This window comes from Pecten maximus, chromosome 13, assembly GCF_902652985.1.
Source record: "Pecten maximus chromosome 13, xPecMax1.1, whole genome shotgun sequence".
NCBI lineage: Eukaryota > Metazoa > Mollusca > Bivalvia > Pectinida > Pectinidae > Pecten > Pecten maximus.
This window is the reverse complement of record NC_047027.1, coordinates 34,983,741-35,006,174: the sequence shown is the minus strand read 5'-3', so window position 1 is coordinate 35,006,174 and position 22,434 is coordinate 34,983,741. Positions and strand designations below refer to the sequence as shown.

General features: G+C 36.1%; 4 protein-coding genes across 4 annotated transcripts in view; 2 read left to right on the top strand and 2 right to left on the bottom strand.

Moving 5' to 3' along the window:
- Positions 1 to 1,980: 1,980 nt before the first annotated feature.
- Positions 1,981 to 4,700, top strand: LOC117341440. The gene is made up of 4 exons (XM_033903289.1): positions 1,981 to 2,732; positions 2,914 to 3,093; positions 3,287 to 3,459; positions 3,648 to 4,700. Exons 1-3 carry the CDS (start codon positions 2,496 to 2,498, stop codon positions 3,413 to 3,415), a joined length of 546 nt encoding a protein of 181 aa, XP_033759180.1. The 5' UTR covers positions 1,981 to 2,495; the 3' UTR covers positions 3,416 to 3,459; positions 3,648 to 4,700.
- Positions 4,701 to 8,018: 3,318 nt separating this feature from the next.
- Positions 8,019 to 22,434, top strand: part of LOC117341434 (phospholipid scramblase 2-like) — a 41,215-nt gene continuing 26,799 nt past the window's right edge. The window contains exon 1 of the mRNA XM_033903283.1: positions 8,019 to 8,372. Within this exon, the coding sequence (XP_033759174.1) occupies positions 8,243 to 8,372 (130 nt within the window). The 5' untranslated portion in view covers positions 8,019 to 8,242. The remainder of the gene's footprint in view (positions 8,373 to 22,434) is intronic.
- On the bottom strand, positions 9,751 to 14,180 carry LOC117341433. The gene is made up of 2 exons (XM_033903282.1): positions 13,576 to 14,180; positions 9,751 to 13,227 (listed from the first exon to the last, which is right to left on the bottom strand). Exons 1-2 carry the CDS (start codon positions 14,020 to 14,022, stop codon positions 12,052 to 12,054), a joined length of 1,623 nt encoding a protein of 540 aa, XP_033759173.1. The 5' UTR covers positions 14,023 to 14,180; the 3' UTR covers positions 9,751 to 12,051.
- LOC117341435 lies at positions 16,414 to 18,629 on the bottom strand. The gene is made up of 2 exons (XM_033903284.1): positions 17,992 to 18,629; positions 16,414 to 17,461 (listed from the first exon to the last, which is right to left on the bottom strand). Exons 1-2 carry the CDS (start codon positions 18,467 to 18,469, stop codon positions 17,382 to 17,384), a joined length of 558 nt encoding a protein of 185 aa, XP_033759175.1. The 5' UTR covers positions 18,470 to 18,629; the 3' UTR covers positions 16,414 to 17,381.

Below are 22,434 nucleotides of genomic sequence, written 5' to 3'. Positions count from 1 at the left end.
ATTAATACAAACAATGTTTTCTTAGTCGGCGCTGATTGATGTGTGCTTTACGCACGACGGTGGAGTGACGCGACCCTGGTGAGAAAACTTAATTAACCAATTACTTACGGGCGCATACCAGCTGATTATTACACTAATTGGGGCGACGATGTGGTGGGGGTGTGGCGTTGTGGGCGGGCCCATGTACGCCAGTCGCTCTACGATGGTATTAAAATAGCCCACGTTATAGTTTTTTTGTCGTGGGAGGGTGACCGAAGGGAGCCAAGAGGCTTACTATATACTTGTGTTAAAAATTTATCTTTATATATTTATAAGTTATCTTTGCAAAAAAAAAAAAAAAAGCAAAATCGATAGATATATGTATTTGTTCAAAAGTGAGATTATTGTCGTATGTTGATGTTCGAATAGGGGTGATATATAATGTGTCTGTTGTGTACCCCGGGTCTAAGGCCACCAGTTACACCCGACAGTCGAGGACGTCACTGCTTCCGTAAGGTACAGTACTTTGTCCTTTTGCCGGGCTTGGCTGGAGGTATAGATGGTCCGGGGCGTCCCTATAGTGTATGCGGGTTTTTATCTTATACTAATGTATGCAAATTATACAGTATGAGAAAATGTAGAAAAAAGCGGCAATAGAAGTTTTATAAAAGAAAAGCAAAAGATTTAACATAAAAAGGAGGAGAAAAATCATTTAGCTGTCTAATACTTATAAAAAGTAATTTATTGTTACGTGAGGGCTAATGTACCCAGCTTATTTAAATAATTACGTAATAGCTACGTATAAAATGTATCAGTTAAAATCAACTAATTCCTCTGCCACAGGAATAGTTGTCTGGTATCATTTTGATGAAACAAAATATTTAAGTTATTTTGGTTGCCAGGCGGACTGTGTCCTTTAGTGTCCTGGCCAAGAAAGTGGGATAAAAAATGCTGATGAGATTAATGTAATTGAATGAAGTAGAATTGAAGAAGTTTGGTTTAAAATATTACCAGCTATTATGTGGAGATGATATAAAAAAGAGAACAAAAATTATTACTTAACTATTTCCTCTGCCACAGGAATAGTTATCTCCATATGTAATTTTCACTTTAATCTTATAAAAATATCCTTATACCAGTAGGTACAAGGTATAGATTGTCAGGCGGGTTTGACCCATTTAGTGTCCTGACCGGTATTTCTTGGGAGTTGTCTCCCCTGGTCCACTACAGGATTAGTGGGGGGTTGACTCGTTTCACAATATATAAATAAAAATTTATGTGCGGAGCACTTATTATGGAAAAAGTTGGGTTCTTTATAAAAAGAAAAAGGTACAAGCTGGATATCAAGGGTTGTTAGTTGTTATAAAAAGAAACCTTGATTCCTGGGTTATATCGACTATTTTCTTAAGGAAATTAGTCGATGTACAAAGTATTATTAGTAATCTATTGCCCCGAAAAAAAGTTCAAATTCTTTAGCACTATGATAACACTTTTCCGAACATGAAGGCGATGGAGTATTCATGAGTCTATACATGAATATATATTTACTTAAAATATAAACTTTTGTATTTTAGTTCATATATTTACTTAGGGAGTAATTCCCTTTTAAAACAATTTGTATTAGGTGGGCTCGCCCTACATTCTCATGACTGACCTTGTGACCCATTTCCCGTTACTTCTTTCTAACCGTACCGGGATCTGAGCCACACACATATATATGCCATTAACACACGGGTGTGTTAATATTCACTGAAATGGCTGCTGTGGGGTATAATGAGAAGTGCGCTAGTGATTGGGCAATCCCCTACCAACAGGACACACCTCCCATATATACCGTCACCTGTATACTTCATATCGCTCACCCGTACCTGTATATTTGTATCGATCCACCTTCATGTTGGGCTGACTTAAATTGCTAACCGCCAGCGGTGTTACCAAGTGTAATCTAAATTCTATTTATCCTATCTATAAATGGGAAAAAGAAAAAACCTGCTGAAAGGCTTATAATGTTATCCCTATTAAAGTCTATACGGTAGAAAAAATACCTCCCTATTTATACGGGCTTTATTTAATAGTTTAAAGAAATAGTTCGTGTATACTGTCGCAGCAGTATCACGACTCCCCCCTTATTTATTCAATACAGTTATTTATCAGAAATGATAGAGTGGGGCATGAGGACATTAGCGTATGAGTGTGCCGTGCAATACGTCACACCCCTAATTGCCGTATTCCTCCTATATACACTATAATAAAAAATCTAGGCCTATTCTAAGACATAATAATAAAAAGAAGTTCTACTTCTGAGATAGATGTATATAAGACGAAGATGTGTTGGGGACAGGTATTGTCTTACAAAGTATGATAAAAGGTCTAAAAGCACGTGACAAGCACCTAGATTTTGATGGTTATTTTGAAGAAAAATAAATTGTATTTATAGTATATTTGCTATACCAGTCTTAGAAATATATTTGAGTACTGCCGTAGTAGTATATCATGTCTATTTTCAATATGGTTTTATGTTGAGGGACCTGAATGTGAATGAACGCCGCCATCTTATTCTTGCAACAGACCATCAACTCAGCCTCCTTGCGAAGACCAAGACCTGGTACATGGATGCAACGTTCCACGTGGTCAAGCATCCCTTCACACAGCTGTTTAGTATCCATGGGTTCATTAGGTCTGGTTCCAGCATGAAACAGATACCTCTGGCATTCTGTTTTATGTCTGGAAAGCGAACAGAGGATTATTATGAGGTAATTACAGCAAAGGTCTATACATATCAAATGTTGCAATATTTAAGATAACTAATTTATCAAAACAATTTAATTCATTTATGATACACTAATATATAAATAATAAAATAAATTATGGATAACAAATAATACCTCTTTTTTATTATCATTTTCCAAATCATAATTCTGTATTTTTTTGTAGGTACTTCGATCCATCGACCGCCAACTGCCTGATGAGATCCGTCTGGAACTGTGCGTTGTGGACTTCGAGGCAGCCGTGTGGCAGGCTATCCGCCAGAGATATCCGGACTGTCGGATACAGGGCTGTGCATTCCACTGGTCACAGGCTGTGTTCCGGAAAGTTCAGGAGCTCGGATTACAGGTATTGTAAAGTGTATAGGTTAAGAAATTAGTTATTGAAATAAATAGTTAAATAGAATATTTGAATTTCTTGTAAAAAGTATATACCTATATCTGAATATAAAAGAAAAAAAAGAAAATTTTGTATGTAGTTTTAAATCATATAATACTGAAGTTATTGTGACAGTAACATTACATTTTTCTTATTATTTCAGACTGCCTACAACGAGAGAGGAGATGTGTACGATTTCATTCGGCAAGTGATGTGTCTCCCGTTCCTTCCATCAGAACAGATTGTGGAGACTTTCATGAGGCTGGATGACCGCGTCACATCACCGGCATAAGCATCCCTGATGGATTATATCGACAGAACATGGATTCGAAGCAGGTGCGTTAAAATAAGGGGTTGGAAGAAATAACTATTTGTATAATGTAGCATATATATATTAGTTTTGAAATCATATTTTTTCGAAAATAGCATACAGTGTAATCCGATATTATTTTACTATAAAGTAAAACCTAAAAACGATGTTATTATTTAGTCGCATTACTAATTCATTCTTTGTTTCTCTACAGAACTTTCCCCGTCAGCTCGTGGTCCATTTTCATGTCGGCTATTAGAACCAACAACGACGTAGAAGGGTGGCACAACCGGTTGAATTCCCGAGTCAACATCAGGGGTCCCGTTCCATTTTATCTGTTGTTGCAGGAGCTCTTCAGGGAAGCCACCGCGATCCCCCTTCAATCAAAGATGGTTTGCGAGAACAAGCTCGCAAGATACCAGCGCAAGAAAACACGGGACATTCAGAGGGAAGTCTTTCGTTTGTGGGGACAGTATACAGATGGTGAGGTTTCAACCTCCCAGCTGATGCGGAGGATAGGACGTTTGTTACATTGAAAGTGTGTTTATGTAGATGAACTGTAGTGTTGTGTTGTGTAGTGTTCTGTAGTGTTGTGTTGTGTAGTGTTGTGTAGTGCTATGTTGTGCTGATGTAGTGCTATAGTAGTGAAGAACATTTTGTTTATAGATATGTATATAGTTTGTAGTGCTGAATGAACATTTTGTTAGTTTATTTCCAGGATGGTCCAGTTATTATCTCGAAATTTCGAGTTAGTAAGTCGAAATTTCGATTTATTAAGTCGAAATTTCAAGTTATTAACACGAAAAAATGAATTTATTTGTTTTGCTTCATGGCCCTAATGCTCTTCCGTATATGATAGATGTGGTCAATCATGTCAATGACTCTGCTGAGTCTGTTGATGTGGAAAGAGTTGATATGACACAGACACTTAGCCCTTGACATGATTGATCAGGCTACCAGGAAACTGAATATGTTTGTGTGTGTTTGTATATTCTGTGTCAGTGTATGAGGATGTGTGTATATTCTGTATGTGTGTCATTCTATTCATGAATATTTACATTTGTATGGCATTGTCACTATAAAGCCTTTTTGAGAGTTGTGTCGTTGATGTTTATTTAAGTGCCATGCATCACGCAACAGTATCAGCGTAGTAATACAACACAGACCTGCGCAATATTTTGTTCCGGGCCAATATACTGAAAGCATTGTTTTAGATAAATTTGAGCAAAAATACATATTTTTGTCAAATAATGTATGATGAGAAAACATGCCATATACTTTGTTTGTAATAAATGTTGAATATAATAAATTGTTGGTTTTTTTTCAAGCGCATTATGTTGTTTGCTTGCAAAGCTCTGTCGTTCAAATAGATCATAAATACCATACAAAAACAGTTCAATGCTTAATTATGAGTATGTATGATGGAGATGATTATCTGTTGATGGATGAGGATATATGATTGTTATTGCTGAGTATGATGATGATGATGATGTTTGTTTGAAAACAATGATGAAAATGTTTGTTGAAAATGATTATGATGATTGTGAGTATTGATGATGATTTGAATGACGATGACCATAATGATGATGAAAATGATGATGACATTATGATAAGATTATGATGATAAGATTGTGATGATTAGTATAATGATGAGAATATGATGTTGATGAAGATACTATGATAATGAGATGATTATGATGTTATGATGATAATGATGATGATGATGATGAGATCATGATGATGATTAGTAGGAAGATGATATTATGAAGATAGTATGATGCTGATGATGATGATGATGATGATGATGATGATGATGAAAGACATAGTTTGTGATGATGGTGAAAATGATAGTATGAAAAACATACCGATTGGAATCGATGTATGTATGTGTGTGTGATTATTAATGTATTTATGTATTAAAAATGCCTTAAAAATTAAAAATTAAAAAAAAATCCTTAGATACACAGCCATTTCTCGAAGTTTACCACAACCTGAATAAAAAATCAATAAAAAAAATAATGAGTGTTTTCCAGTTAGCTCTAATTGTAATGGGACTTCTATGTATATGTTTACACCCTATGGAACGCAAGAAGACGACTTTAAAATCATTGTAATACTACATTATACAGTATAGGTTATCAATTGCGCCAATACCTTTAAAAACATTTGGGGTTACCTCCCCTGAACCGCTAATGAACTACGCTTATCGTTTCACAATGGCATGTGTTCGTTTTCTGAGAGAATGAACGCAACTACTGATCTCGGGACACGAAATGTAAGTTACATTTATTTTTAGAAAATAATTGTGCGTGTGCGTAGATCTAGAAAATCTAGTGGATTCTTACAAAAGTTTGCAAACATTTTTTCCATACCCTTTTGAAACTAAAAAAAAAATAGTTGACATCAAAGTAAATAATTGATTTTCAAAATTGATTTTCGAAATTAATACATGTTTTAAGTACAATTTATCTGATCTTATAAGGGATTCTTTTTAACAAATCAATACGCAACAACTGTATTGTGACGTCACATTTTCGCGCCATTTTCAGATTCTTTTTCAAAGAGGTCTGCAAAAAAAAAATGTCAACCAATCAGAAAGCGGCATTCTGCGAACAAACAATGGGAAATTAATTATTTTGATAGTAACATTCTTTACCATTTTTATTTTCTTTCTTTCAGAACCAATTTACCAGTGATTTCTTAAATGGATCAATTAAGTTGAGGATGAGAATGGCATACATTTACGTTATGTTACGAGTGGTAACGTAAATTAGATCCTGAAGTGACGGGAACACATTCATTTATTAATTACGAAAATGTTTAAAATATTGCAAACCATGACAATTAAATTACTAATATTAAAAGAAAAAAATGTCTTCAAACAGTAAAATAAAACATAAACATTTTACCGACAAATCAGTGTAACGTAAATATCAAATTTAGTAACGTACATGTCTGGGGATATAGGCTAGGCATAGGAAGCGAACGGAGAGAGCTAACCATGGCACAGGATGTGATGAACTTTAGAAACAGTAGAGTGTTTTGAACAGTGAATATAGTGTGAACTTCTGCTATCGGCATCGGAATAGTTTATTGGAATAGTTTACTTGAATTGTTTATTAATTTGATAATCTATAGTCATAATGAATTCTTTTTTTAATATCTTCATTTATATTCATTTAACTCTCTCTCTCTCTCTCTCTCTCTCTCTCTCTCTCTCTCTCTCTCTCATATGTAAATTTATGTCATCTTGTAAAAATAAATGTATTATATATATGTAAAATTATATAGGGAAAGGGCTTAATATAAGTTTGATAACTTGTGCCCAATTCCCATGTATATATTAAGATACAATAAAATATGTTTAAATCAAATGGGGATATATAAAATCATGTTTTTTTTTTTGTCCGGATGGAAACGCGCGGGGGGTCTTACTTTGGGAGGAAACCGGGACCCATGTGGTCGGGCAGGTGACCCAAGTTCAAGTTCAAGTTCATTTATTACTTTGAGTCTTACGACTCATCAGTGTAAACATATGATATACAGGATATTTACATATATACAAAATGTTAAATTGGTCACATGATAATGAACAAAGCAATAATATAATATAATAGTAGCATCAATCAATATTATTATTGCAATATATATAGATATATATATATATATATCATGCTTGTGATCGGCACTTATTTGCCGCTAACAGATATTTCCCAAGATTACACAAGTCTTTAACATTATTTGTATTAAGTAATTGAGTAAGCTTATATACACTTGGATTATTTCCATACCTTTTTACGTCCGATCTGGGAGTCGAACCCCGGCCGCCTAGGTATAAGGCAAGTGTGTTACAACTGTACCACCCGACCAACCTATTCGTCTTAGTTGTCAATATACATTTTAAAATAGTTTTATCGAGGTTTTAGAACGTTATCGCTTTTTCCGGTTTAAGATCAAATAGTTAACTTATCCTTGATGGCTCTGATATGTTATTTCATTATGTTTATTTGGAAATGCCGCAAGAACGGAATGCAATGTGTGGTTTCTTATGCAAACAAAATAAATTTTTATTCAAATTCGATTCATTCATTTATATATATTTTTTTAATTCATTTGTTTATTTTATTTTTTTTATTTTTTTTTTTTTTTTGCGGAATCAGCGCAATGAGCGAATGAAGGCTAGAAATCTCTGTGTTAATTGTATTGGTGGGGAGAAGATACGTATTGACGTCACCGAATCTCTAGCTAGTTGTTGGTTTTTTTTATAGAGAATAAACCAATTATTATTTGTATATAATTTGAAATACGACAGCCAAATATATTGCAAAGTCTTTTTTTAATTATTTGATATGTAAGTTTTCTCATCTCATTAAGGCATTTATCACATATGCTTATTTTCATGTGAACGCTGCAGAGATATCACGCGTTGATCTGTCAGATTATGAAATAATGTCTGCGAATTTATTGGTACACCATAATTAAAACCAACAGAATGTTGAACATTTCAGATAGCTGCAAACAAACTACACAGATAAATCTAGTATGAAAATACACGTGTATAAGATTCATAAGGCTTATGGAACTTGTGCAAGTCTAAAGCATTTTCTTAACCCTGATTGTTTACAAGCATTGTGAAATAATTCGGCTTGCGCTACGTGAGGTAGGAGCAGAAAACCGCCAATTTTAGTCAATTTAGTATTTCTCTTAGCTGTCACGTCACCAGAAAGTAGTTGTCTGGTACATAACGTGTAAATATAAATTTAGTTTAACAGAGCATTACCTGTAGAATATCGAGTTTGAATATTTGCAATGGATTCATCGGGCGTGGCTGTTCAAATGCAGGGGCCCCCGCCAAATGCCCAAGGACTACCCCCGGGCCTGCAATACTTAGCGGGCCTGAATGAAATCAACATTCACCAACATTTGGACATATTAGAAGGTAAGTCAAACGATAGTTTGCAATTTCTTGTGTCATTTTGTTTGAACAGTGTGTTTAGGCCTAAGCTTATCGGTATCACAAATGATGTGTTTTCAAATAAATCTTGATGTTAGAACGCGTACCCGTATGTGTGCTTCTGTGTTTCTCAATTCATGAACCGTTTGTGAAAAGCTACAAAATTAAGTCGAGGAGTTAACGTTGTGTAGGACCTTTAAAGTTTAGCTCTGCTTCTGCATGATCAAAAAATTCAAGATCTGCTACCGATGGTCAATAACTAGGTCAGGTCAGTTTGATAATGACGATTGTTCACCAAACGTCACTTGCGTTTAGAAAAATACAGTTTTAGGTTCTGGGAGGTGTATTCCAGAAAGTTTCTTTATTTACTAAGAAGTTGAAAGAGAAAATTGTCAACAAATGTTTTAATCGTCATGATGTCGAAATCTATCGAAAGTCAATGGATGTCGTAATACGGGTAGGCCTAGCCCACTTGTTGACATGGTTAAGCTATAGTCCGTTTCAGACAACATCTTGCAGTAATAGACCCCTTTCACAATCCCCGCAATCGACTACAATTTAGAGTTATTTCCCTTGAATATTTCTGAAAACGAGGCTCAGCCTGCTGAAAAACACTTCCGTGTCCGTCTCCAATGTCAACAATGTCGGCTTTGAATTTCAAGTTGAACAACACGGAAGATTTAAACAAGCTGAAGGTTGCCGAGTTGAAAGAGATTTTAAAATACAACGATGAGAATGTAACAGGGAACAAATCTGCTCTAATAGCGAGATGTATTTCTCTTAAAATAAAGTTAAATACCGCTGATATAGATGCCAGTGATGTATCTGACTCTACCGCCGGTATTGACCCATTTAGGGAGCTTGACGTAGAGAAAGAAATTTCCTACGAGCAATTGCAAATATCAGCAAAAGATCGTATATGGAGCGGAGACTTGAGGAAAATGGTCGAATTTAATTTTCACCAACTTCATAATTATCTCGTAGTTAGGACATTTAAATATGACGAGGAAGTAATGAGAGGATCATGCTACAAGAAGTTAAAGTCATATCAGTTTTTTATGGAGGGACATGTCTCAAATGTCGAGGTTGCGTCAGGACATGGTTATGTTTGGACTAAGGCAAAGGTTCTTGCTTCCATGAAGCATACCAAATACAGAGTTATGTTAGTGTTTCACAGTACTGGTGACGTGAAGTTTGCAGCTTGTGATTGCCCAGCAGGGTAAGTTGACAAGAAAATATATCTAAAACAAAATTATACATCAGCTGTGTCTCCGACACATCAATTTACCAAAACCATATTTATTAGTAAATGGCAAATATTGTTAACCAGTTGTAAAGTAAATGTAAGCATAAGTCAGGTTCATAGTTTTAAGATCACATTTATTATGTGCTGTCTAGTCATATCTACAATATGAATTGATATATACTGCAACACAGCAGAAAAATATATACAGCTACAAGTTATTTAACTGAAATGTTTATAACAATTATTCTTTACCCACAGGCTAGGTATTCTTGGACAAGGCAAATGCAACCACATAGGAGGAGTACTTTTTGCTGTTAACAGCTTTTATACCAGTGGATTACACACTAACCCAAGCAAAGTATCATGTACCAGTAAACTGAATGGCTGGATAGTTCCAAGAAATTTGTCTGTACCTCCTAAACCTGTAAAAAACATCAATATTGAAAAAATACAGTTTGGAATAGATTCATCCAAGAAAGTATATAACCAAAGTAGCATATTCGACCCAAGGGCTCCACAACACCGCACAGCTGATGTTAATGACCTAGACATTTTGTACAAAAACATTACAGAGTGTGCTCCATCTTCCGGGTACTTTCTATTTCACAAAGAACCGGCTGAATTACATACCAGTATGCATGTGTCTGAAGAAGTTGATTTTGTTGACTCTATTGAAAGTTTAGATGTTGTCGAGGATGTGTCTATTGAAACTGAGCAGGACCTTTGTAACAATGAAGTTGATGTGTTACCTAATATTATGTCTAACATTTCTGTCGTTAAAGAAAACTATAATATATCTGATGATGTTGCAATAGATGAAGATTTTGTAGCCAGATATGTAACACATATTGTAGAAAATGAAACAATTACACATGAACTTATCAATGATATTGAAATCCATACAAAACTACAGGCAGAAAATGATCTATGGAAAGAACTACATGAATGTAAAATGACCGCATCAAACTTCGGAAGGATTGTAAAATGTTCAAAAAATCCTAATGGACTGCTAAAATCTATGTTGTATGATAATCCGTCCTCAAAATATCTTCAATATGGAAAAGATCATGAAGAAGATGCAATCGCTATGTACATCAAACTAATTTGTGATGAAAAAGAACATGTTAAGGTTCAAAAGTCTGGCATCTTTATGTCAAAAGAGAGACCTGGTTATGGTGCAAGTCTTGATGGAATAGTCATCGGTAGCAAAGGAACCTATGGAGGACTGGAATGCAAGTGCCCTCTTAGTCAACGTGGTAAGTCTGCTAAAGAGGCTTGCAAAACAAAAACATTCTATTTAGAAGAAGATGAATCTGGAAAGATCAAACTGAAAACAAATCATAATTACTATATTCAAATCCAGGGCCAGCTATTTGTGACAAAAATGGAGTTTGTTGATTTTGTGGTTTGGTTTGGACCTGAACAGGACATTTTTACTGAAAGAATTGAATTTGATGAGGAAAAATGGTACAGAACATACCTCCCATCACTAGATTTCTTTTACAAGTGGGCATTTATTCCCGAGTTATTAACACGGAGAGTCCAGAGAGGTTTAACCCTTCACCCAAATTGGAATAATTTGAAAGCAAGTCACTAGCTATTAACTATCATGATCATATTGAACTTTTTGGTTTTAACTCTTGTATGAATCGACCCCTGCTATCTCATCACATAGAAATATATATCAAGCAGAAATTAGTGGTGGGTATCCGTTCAATGTCATTCGTCTATTCATAATTGGTTCTAACACTGATTGGTTTAAAAAAAATTACAATCTATTATTTTTTTAGGCAAATCTATTTCTATAAAGGATAATGTTTAAAACACATTAGTGTAAAAGTGCCACAGTATTATCTAAATCACTAGAGTGAATAACTTTGTAAATAAAACAATCACAATCCAAGTTCAGAATCATAACCATGAAAAGGTTGAAATGTTTAAATGACTTGCAAAAAATTACTTTTGAAATTGCCTACAATATATACATATATAAATGTACTTTCAATCCATCGTTAACCAATAACCATACAAATACCTGTATCATTGATTATTAAATTGAGATAAGAAAAGCATTTCTGTTTCTGACAAATTCAATGAATCAGCACAATATATAGCAATGCATATATAATCATTCATGATATTAGATTATTTTGCCTATTTACTTAAATGCTCTGAAAATGTTGGAACAGGAAACCCATATAGTTAAACATATATAATTTGCCTTGGCAACTGAATTTGTATTCTTTTTTCTTAACATGCACAAAAAGAGAATACAAAATAGTTATTAACATCATAAACTATACAATTTATAACTTCCAGATATTTGTAAGTTCAAGATACTTTACAGTTTACAGGACATTATCTGGTAATATCAAGCAAATTCAACATCTAAATTCCAATCCTGTTTGTAAATGCAAATTAAGATTTTCCAGGGGGCACTAATGGTGGTAAGAAATTGGTCAAGTATGCTACAACCAAAAACATCTGGCTACTAATATGCTTCAAACTTAATGGCAACACTCCATCTAAAATATGGTAGTTCTTAATCCTGCCTATTGCACGCTCAACATGGATTCGAACAGCAGCAATATTCATAGTGTCGTCCACTTCCTTTGCTGAAAGCTGCTTCCTATTTCCCTTGAATGGCGGAATATTCAGAGCTACTCCAGCAGGAAGAATGTCAGCAATCTCGAAGCCCCTGTCTGCCATAACATTGTCCCCAGACTCCAGCAAGTCCAGCACCCCACTTTCTTTGGTAATCATTTTGTCAGAAACTCTACCACCCCATAGTTCTGATACAAACGTGACAACTCCGTTGGGACTTACACCTACAAGTACTTTGTACGTATTGTGATGTTTGTAGTTAGACCACGTCTCCGATTGTGCTAGCATTGCTGATGGCACTTCGACAAATACTTCTGTGCAATCTAAGATGATTCTAGTTGAGGGATATGGTTTGAAAGAATCTGGTAGATTTTCTCTAATGAGCTCTCTGGATGGAAAAGGGAACATGATTGGAAGCTCGTGATAGAGAAAGTTAACCCAGGTTGTAAATACTTTGGAGAACTGACCCTGTGAAATGTTAAAACGTTCAGAAATATCCCGCACAAACAGTCCAACTTTCAGACGTAATAAAACAATGAAAAATTCTTCTTTCAAACTCAGCTTTCTTTTCTGTCCAGGTTTACTGCCTTTGGACTGGTACAGTTTTGTTTCAGAAACCTCACTTTGACCTCTCCAATACTGTAATTTTTCTGCCTTTTTTTCAAGATAAAGGAAAACAGATTCAAATATTCCCTTGTTCTGAAATCCAGTATAAAACTGCATAGCTTTGGAGTCTTCCTTGATTTTTTCATATGAAAACTGGTTGATCTCAAATTCACTCAGTTGTATACTTAATTGTTCTATAACAAGGTTACTTTCCTCAAGTTTTTCCTTAAGAATGTTCACTTCATCATCTAAAGCTTGAATATTGGTACTAACTCCCCCACACATATCAGCTGAATATCTGTGATCCCCAGAGTCTAACCATTCTGTCTGTGTTCCCGTGTCAACAGTCAACATCGGTTCAGTCTGAATGCCAACACCAGATTCCTGTGAATATGTAAAAGTCTCGTCTAATACATTTTTACAATATATGTACAAGTGCAGCGACCTTTTAACATAAAGATTATTTATGATATCCCAATGAATGTTTAAAATGGTAACAAATCAGTTGAATTCATTGGTCAAAAATTATAAACTCAAAAATCACACATGTACAAATGTACATTTTTGTATTAGATTTTTTCCCCACAATTTAAGTTTTATGATTTTTCATTTTTATTTATCTGTTTTCCTTAATTTTTGTGTGTAAATAACAAATTACAAAAAATGATTGGTTCTCAACATCTTAAACTCACTTTTTTAAACAAGTACAATTAATTGAACATAATCAATTACCTCTTCATGATGTTCCGACAAAGTGCCACCACTTGGATGGTGAGTGGTGTCCCCATAGCCAGTACTTTCGTTTTCATCAATGACCTTAAACGGAATCCTGTTTATTGGTGGCTTTCGTCGAGTCACTTGCTTGGTCCAGCTAAACACTGTAGGTCGAACACCAGGAAGAAGATTCCATCTCTTTGTACCAATAGAAATTTTGATATCCCTTTCCTTATTAAAATGCTCAGAACAAATAACAGTGGACTCAGTCATATGAAAATTATCTTTCCCATCTCTGCGTTTAATTAGGTTACACCATTCATCCTTAAGTTTTCTAGTTTGGAGAACGACCTTTGGAATGTGGAAGAAATGTATTTGTGACTTTGTGCCATCCACCTGATATTCCTTGTTGAAACATGAAGCAACACAGCATTCCCTGCCTGTGGAGACCACCTGACTGGTCATAATATTGATGATACTGAAAAAAAATAAAACAGGTCTTATACATCACATTCTGTTGTAGGAAGGAATAGTGAAAAAAAATCTGTCCCCTTGGGGTTCAAATTACACTGTAGCAAGCTTTCGATTAAAATTCGATCAGAAATGAACATGCTAACACTTGTCTAAAGGGCAATTTCATCTAGTCACAAGGTGAGTAAGGCACCCTGTACATTCTATTTATTAAGGGTTGCTAGTTCGAACCCCAGTGGGGACAGATTTATTTACAAATAAACAAAAATTGCATATGTATTAGTATGATAATAAGAAATATAATGATCAGGATAGATTACAGATCTTTTTAATTAGACACTAGCAAATACAGTTGTATTCATAATTATCATCACCATGCTGTAAGTCATACATTTTTAGAGAGATTTCATAACACAATTTAAATGAATAACATTTTCTTTTGAGTGGATTTATTTTAAAAGTGTATTGTAAATGAATATGTTTTCATTGTTGACTATATCTTTCATTTCAATGATTCTATGATGCCTTTCTATAAGTTATGTTACCTAATTTTCAGAAAATGTTCATGTGTTTGAAACTTGAGTAAATTTCGGTTTAGAACACTTTCATGTTGTGCGTAATAAACCAGAAGGTATATGTATATGTGTGTGATCTTCGGATCCATTGATCTGCTAGACTGTTACATCAGTTATTCTTCTTGGGGAATACCGTCTGGATTTATAGTTAAAATGTTTTTGATTGGCTGATATTTTTAGGATGAATTTTATTTACTTTTACCCTATCGAACAGCACTCTACGCTCAGGTAGGGGTTTACGCTTTTAACAATGCTGCACATGTGTACCAGATATGAATAATTTTTATCAGATTCACGTGCACTATGCGTTTTAGTATCATGTAGCTGGCTGGCAAACTTTTCTCTGTAATAATGGTATGTAGATTTTTTTTTCCTGAATTCCTGGTTGGGTGGTATTTCAGAAGTACATGTAGTAGACATAAGATATTTGGGTGGTCATTTCATCATAAACATTCAATACAAACCCTACTCCAATAATATTAGAGGTACATACATGGCAGGAATTTTTTGATAGGCTGTCGCAATATCCACCTATGTAATCAGGTAGAATAAGACCTCATATACATATAGAAGTATACATACCCTTGTGGTTGGACAAGTCACATACAGTACTAGAGAGATGTAAGCATACCAATGTATGATTTTCTCATTTGTAATAATAAAACATGAAATTTTATTCTATGTGTTGGCATTCATTGACCTGTCGTGAGTAATAATAGTAAAAAATCAGACAGAACCACAGCGTTGACCAACTGCCTTGACTGCTGTACAGTAGTTTTTCATTTTTTAAAAAAATCAAAATACTCTGGCCTCAATATGTGGATTGTTTAAAAATACAATAGACTGTAAAACTCTTAATTAACCCGTCTGTAACATCACATTTTAATTAAAAACAACATATTCATTCCCAGAAGTAGGCAGTACCGCAGTGCGCGAGACATGATGTTACAGGCCATGGGTTGTAGGACCGATGTTTAGGCCTATCTCACATCGCCAAGATCAGCAACAATTAATATTACTAATGCAAATCTAAACGGAAGATCGAATTTCAAGCAGCTTTATTTTTCTTATTTGTATTAATGTAGTTAACTTACCTCAAATAATGATCTCTTGATATAGCCTACATGATCAACACGCGGTTATATGTTGACGTCTGATGCAGTAACGACTGGCCCATGCCCATGGATAGGCGGTTGCTGGTCTGGATGATCTCATGATCTCTGATTATTTTAAAAAGGGACTGAACAGTAATATGGCTTGTGTAATGTGAGTGATTATGTCTGCCAATTGGTTATACCTTACGATTCCCAACACAGTTAGTTAATGCGATATGTATTGTTGTGCTGTAAACAACGACGTCTTGTTGAAGCGTGACTGTCAACTTGTCAGCAGGCTGAGCCTCGCTTTCGCGAAATTCAGGGGAAATAACTCTTTACATTTTGCGATTGTGAAACTGGCCTATTCCCCTATATATTAGTCAGTGTTGAATGTCACTATTTTATACATTGCTGAACTTCATGTTAATATATGTTTTGGATACAAAAAAATTGATCACGTGTAGATAACAAATTCCTTTTTTTAAGCATTTTTTGAAAGAGCTCTAATCTGTGTCAAAAATGTAAATATGAAACACACCAAAACCACAGCTAAAAGCCAGTTGAAGACAGGCCTCTTGGGCAAGTTTAGGGGTATTGCCGGGTTCAATGGCTGACACTATCAGGCCATCATTAAAAAATTCTTTGTTTGCTGTTGCCTACCCACCCCTTCTAGGAGTGGGTAGGTAGGTAGGCTTTTTTTTTTTTATTTTAAGTTGAGACATTTTATAGCATAATTTTGTGAAATATTACAAAACAACTGAAACATCATGTGGACATGTAGTGTAGTGTGTTAAAGGTACAAATTTATTGTCCCGATTGTACTGATGGGCTTAATGCCTAAAGTTTGAATAAAAACTTGAAAACTTGATTGTCTATGTGTTATATTTACCCTGGATGTTTTTCTTGGTAGATTGGTTACTGCATGCGCACTGTATTGCCACTTATCTTTAACAATGCACCCTTTGGTTCTTAATCTGACATCCTCTGCTTAATGCTAGCTGGCTTTGTAACATATATATGCATGGTGAGTGTCAGATATGATGTCTTTTTCAAATGTACATGTACCATATATCATATGAATCATTTAGCCAGGATGTTCAAGCAACCTGGGGGTTCCAGCTAGTGTTTAAATAATAACACACACATATATATATAACTTAAATAATTGAACAATTTTATTTAACACTTGAATTAATAAATTGAAATCTCATTGAACACAAAAATATGTTAAAACACAAAAAAACTGAAGTTGACACGATATGAGAAAATTGTTATTAATGACATTGGATGGAATGGATTTTTTTTTAGATCTGGACTAGTAGATATTGATAGTGTGGGTATTGCACAAAAATATAAAAATACAAAAATATGTTAAAACACAACAAAACTGAAAATGACACGATATGAGAAATTGGAATGGATTTTTGATAGTGTGGGTATTGCAAGCAATGTTCATATTGCAATATTTGGGGGCATATTGCGATATGTTAAGAAATTTTGTCGATTTAACATGTTACAAAAATGTACAGGAAAACGGACAGATATAATAAAACATCAGGTAATCAAGTTTCAATGACAAATTTAAAAATGACAAACTGTATCTATCTATCCCTAAAAAGTATCACAGCAAACAAGTTTAATTTGGCTGATATACTTTTGCTATAACATTATTTCTAAATAATTAGTTAAACATTGTGGCGGGAAACTTTACATCGTCTTTCGCCAAAGCATCGACAACATCATTACACATCCGATCTTTTTCTGAAAGATATTGAAAATATCAAACTGTAAATACGAATATATTAACAACAGCACCGTACACGGATGCATAATACGCCCGTCGATACACATCAGACCACAAATTGTCAAATTAAAGTACAGAATTTAATTAATAATTAAGTCGTAAATTTTAAAACAATCGGTCGACATAGAGATCCAAATCTTCAGACAAGGTACCTTCACTATATTCAAATTAAAGTCCATTTATCATTTTAATATGTGCATCTCGGTTTCTTCATAGGTTCTTATAATTATATATTAAAAAGGAACTCTCTTTACACGATACATTGTACACCCCCCACCCACCCTTCGCATGTTAAACCTTTAAACAAAGGACGAAAAAATTCTAAAACTCCGACACAGTAGATACACATTAATATTAAAGTTGATGCTTCAATATATTGATTCAAACTACTTTTTAAAAAAAATATCAGAGAACAATAATACACTGAGGTTAGTCTTTTGCATGTTTACATTTTGTAGGCTAACCTCTACCACAAAATGTGACTTACCTGTGAATTTTTGCCCTGTAGCATCCTTGTGTTTCGCAAATTTCGACAATTCGGTCGCTGACGACATCAGGACACTGAAGGCGTTCCTTTTACTAGTACTAGTCGGGTTACTCTCGGATTCTGTTGTTGTGGTAGATTTGATCACTTTAAAAGTCGCATATTTCAAAGTGTTGTCGAGGTTTTGGGCTACCTCGATAGCCTCATCCATATGGGGGTGGAAGACAGTGATCGAGTTTTTTGCCGCAAGAGATAACTCAACCACATCTGTTTTCCCCGGCAGTGACGGCGAGTGTGTGCCGGTATGTAATAGCTCATCAAGCACTTCATTCCACATGTCCCCGACACCAAACTCCATAATATAGTTGTTCTTGTTATGTTTATGCATATCTGGTTCTCCTTCATACACCAAACTACAGCACAGCGATACGTAATCATTGCTGACTGCAGCCAACTTTCGTTTTAGCGTAGCGACGTCCATGGCGGCTCCGAGCCCACAACGTCAGCAAGGTGCTTTGCACGCTTTAACAACTCGCTATTATAAAGCGTTTGAGCGACGAAGAGTCAAAACTAAAACCGAAACGAATCCGGTAAATCCGGAATCCGGAAATGACGATTTATAAAAAAAAAATGACCGAAAAAAACGTAAAAAATAATTCCAGCAGGACCATTTTTTAGCTCACCTGGACCGAAGGTCCGGTGAGCTTATGTCATGGCGCAGCGTCCGTCGTCCGTCCGTCCGTCGTCCGTCAACATTTGCTTCAAATCGCTACTAGTCAAAAAGTTCTTATTGGATTTTGACCAAATTCGGCCAGAAACATCCTTGGCAGAAGGGGAACAGATTTTGCATAAATGGTGACTCTGACCCCCGAAGGGCCAAAGGGGCGGGGCCCAATAGGGGAAATAGAGGTAATTCCTTTAAATCGCTACTAGTCATAAAGTTATGAATGGATTTGAACCCAATTTGGTCAGAAACATCCTTGGGGGAAGGGGAACAGATTTTGCATAAATGGTAGCTCTGACCCCGGAGGGGCCAAAGGGACGGGGCCCAATAGGGGAAATAGAGGTAATTCCTTTAAAGCGCTACTAGGCATAAAGTTATGAATGGATTTGAACCCAATTTGGTCAGAAACATCCTTGGCAGAAGGGGAACAGATTTTGCATAAATGGTGACTCTGACCCCAGAGGGGCCAAAAGGGCGGGGCCCATTAGGGGAAATAGAGGTAATTCCTTTAAATCGCTACTAGTTGTTAAGTTATGAAGGGATTTGAACCCAATTTGGTCAGAAACATCCTTGGGAGAAGGGGAACAGATTTTGCATAAATGGTGACTCTGACCCCCGAGGGGCCAAAGGGGCGGGGCCCAATAGGGGAAATAGAGGTAATTCCTTTAAATCGCTACTTGTCATAAAGTTATGAATGGATTTGAACCCAATTTGGTCAGAAACATCCTTGGGGGAAGGGGAACAGATTTTGCATAAATGGTGACTCTGACCCCCGAGGGGCCAAAGGGGCGGGGCCCAATAGGGGAAATAGAGGTAATTCCTTTGAATCACTACTAGTCATAAAGTTATGAATGGATTTGAACCCAATTTGGTCAGAAACATCCTTGGGGGAAGAAGAACAGATTTTGCATAAATGGTGACTCTGACCGCAAAGGGGCCAAAGGGGCGGGGCCCAATAGGGGAAATAGAGGTAATTCCTTTAAATCGCTACTAGTCATAAAGATTTGAATGGATTTGAACCCAAGTTGGTCAGAAGCATCCTTTGGGGAAGGGGAACAGATTTTGCATAAATGGTAGCTCTGACCCCAGAGGGGCCAAAGGGGCGGGGCCCAATAGGGGAAATAGAGGTAATTCCTTTAAATCGCTACTTGTCATAAAATTATGAATGGATTTGAACCCAATTTGGTCAGAAACATCCTTGGTGGAAGGGGAACAGATTGTGCATAAATGGTGACTCTGACCCCAAAGGGGCCAAAGGGGCGGGGCCCAATAGGGGAAATAGAGGTAATTCCTTTAAATCGCTACTAGTTATTAAGTTATGAATGGATTTGAACCCAATTTGGTCAGAAACATCCTTTTGGGAAGGGGAAGAGATATTGCATAAATGGTGACTCTGACCCCAAAGGGGCTGGGCCCAATAGGGGAAATAGGGGTAATTATTTTAAATAGCTACTAATCATAAAGTTATGAATGGATTTGAACCCAATTTAATTAGAAACATCCTTGGGGGAAGAAGAACAGATTTTGCGTAAATGGTGACTCTGACCCCAAAGGGGCCAAAGGGGCGGGGCCCAAAAGGGGAAATAGAGGTAATTCCTTTGAATCACTACTAGTCATACAGATTTGAATGGATTTGAACCCAATTTGGTCAGAAACATCCTTGGGGGAAGGGGAACAGATTTTGCATAAATGGTGACTCTGACCCCAGAGGGGCCAAAGGGACGGGGCCCAATAGGGGAAATAGAGGTAATTCCTTTAAATCGCTACTAGTCATAAAGTTATGAATGGATTTGAACCCAATTTGGTCAGAAACATCCTTGGCAGAAGGGGAACAGATTTTGCATAAATGGTGACTCTGACCCCAGAGGGGCCAAAAGGGCGGGGCCCATTAGGGGAAATAGAGGTAATTCCTTTAAATCGCTACTAGTTGTTAAGTTATGAAGGGATTTGAACCCAATTTGGTCAGAAACATCCTTGGGAGAAGGGGAACAGATTTTGCATAAATGGTGACTCTGACCCCCGAGGGGCCAAAGGGACGGGGCCCAATAGGGGAAATAGAGGTAATTCCTTTAAATCGCTACTTGTCATAAAGTTATGAATGGATTTGAACCCAATTTGGTCAGAAACATCCTTGGGGGAAGGGGAACAGATTTTGCATAAATGGTGACTCTGACCCCCGAGGGGCCAAAGATGCGGGGCCCAATAGGGGAAATAGAGGTAATTCCTTTGAATCACTACTAGTCATAAAGTTATGAATGGATTTGAACCCAATTTGGTCAGAAACATCCTTCGGGGAAGAAGAACAGATTTTGCATAAATGGTGACTCTGACCGCAAAGGGGCCAAAGGGGCGGGGTCCAATAGGGGAAATAGAGGTAATTCCTTTAAATCGCTACTAGTCATAAAGATTTGAATGGATTTGAACCCAAGTTGGTCAGAAGCATCCTTTGGGGAAGGGGAACAGATTTTGCATAAATGGTAGCTCTGACCCCAGAGGGGCCAAAGGGGCGGGGCCCAATAGGGGAAATAGAGGTAATTCCTTTAAATCGCTACTTGTCATAAAATTATGAATGGATTTGAACCCAATTTGGTCAGAAACATCCTTTTGGGAAGGGGAAGAGATATTGCATAAATGGTGACTCTGACCCGAAAGGGGCGGGGCCCAATAGGGGAAATAGGGGTAATTATTTTAAATCGCTACTTATCATAAAGTTATGAATGGATTTGAACCCAATTTAATTAGAAACATCCTTGGGGGAAGAAGAACAGATTTTGCATAAATGGTGACTCTGACCCCCGAGGGGCCAAAGGGGCGGGGCCCAATAGGTGAAATAGAGGTAATTCCTTTGAATCACTACTAGTCATAAAGTGAGGAATGCATGTTCTAAAAGCAATTCTTGAGGTCTTTCAGACCTTAGAGAGTCAGGACTTCATTAATCTTTAAAGCAGTTTGGATTCCCACACTATAACCATATATAGCATTGTTAGAGATTAACAAATAAAACAAATTGAATATGAACATTATTTTGACATTTGGCCTAATCCAACCAGGTGAGCGATGCAGGCCCCATGGGCCTCTTGTTTTGGGTAGGGCGGCAGCAGCAAACAATTAATTTTTTATTTTAGGCCTGGTATACGTAGCACTCTGAAGCCTTCACTTCACGAACGTCTTTAAGGCTTTCAAATGGATGTTTGAAAGAGGTTATATTACTTACTGTAATACTTGACCTAATGTTCTTATTAGATAAAGTAAAGATTTTTTCGGCATAGCCGTATAATTTTCTTATAATGGCTCCGGATATGACGCGACAGGTGGCGCTACTGGTCAAGATGGAGTATGTGATTGGTTAATGCAGCCGTAAATGCAAAATGCAGATATGCAGTTAAAAACGAAACAATGTTAATTAAGATTGAATGCAAGTTGAATAAGTGGATGTATCTTTTCAAATGACATATAAATTAAAATTATATTTGTGATTCAAGTGCAGTCTTATTATCACCAAAAAAAGATTCAAACTGAAATAATTTTGTTATTCGTGCTGTAAAACATAAGTTCGTTATTTTTTTACCGGCAGTTTTACATTATAACCACCAGCAATAAAACTATGCCGTTTATCTTTTTTAAAGATATTTCTTGTTTAACTGTAAAATGATCTTTGTTTATCAAAACAGGAAGTTTGATTTGTGTGAATAATATTCCGAGTGTAATCCGGACCGGAATTC

Excerpts from the sequence above, each read along its gene's own strand:
- LOC117341440 (XM_033903289.1), top strand. The coding sequence starts at position 2,496 with ATGTTGAGGGACCTGAATGTGAATGAACGCCGCCATCTTATTCTTGCA. Across the intron at positions 2,733-2,913 it reads GAACAGAGGATTATTATGAG|GTACTTCGATCCATCGACCG; the intron begins GTAATTACAGCA and ends ATTTTTTTGTAG. Across the intron at positions 3,094-3,286 it reads TTCAGGAGCTCGGATTACAG|ACTGCCTACAACGAGAGAGG; the intron begins GTATTGTAAAGT and ends TTATTATTTCAG.
- LOC117341433 (XM_033903282.1), bottom strand. The coding sequence starts at position 14,022 with ATGACCAGTCAGGTGGTCTCCACAGGCAGGGAATGCTGTGTTGCTTCA. Across the intron at positions 13,228-13,575 it reads TGTCGGAACATCATGAAGAG|GAATCTGGTGTTGGCATTCA; the intron begins GTAATTGATTAT and ends ACATATTCACAG.
- LOC117341435 (XM_033903284.1), bottom strand. The coding sequence starts at position 18,469 with ATGGACGTCGCTACGCTAAAACGAAAGTTGGCTGCAGTCAGCAATGAT. Across the intron at positions 17,462-17,991 it reads TACAGGGCAAAAATTCACAG|AAAAAGATCGGATGTGTAAT; the intron begins GTAAGTCACATT and ends AATATCTTTCAG.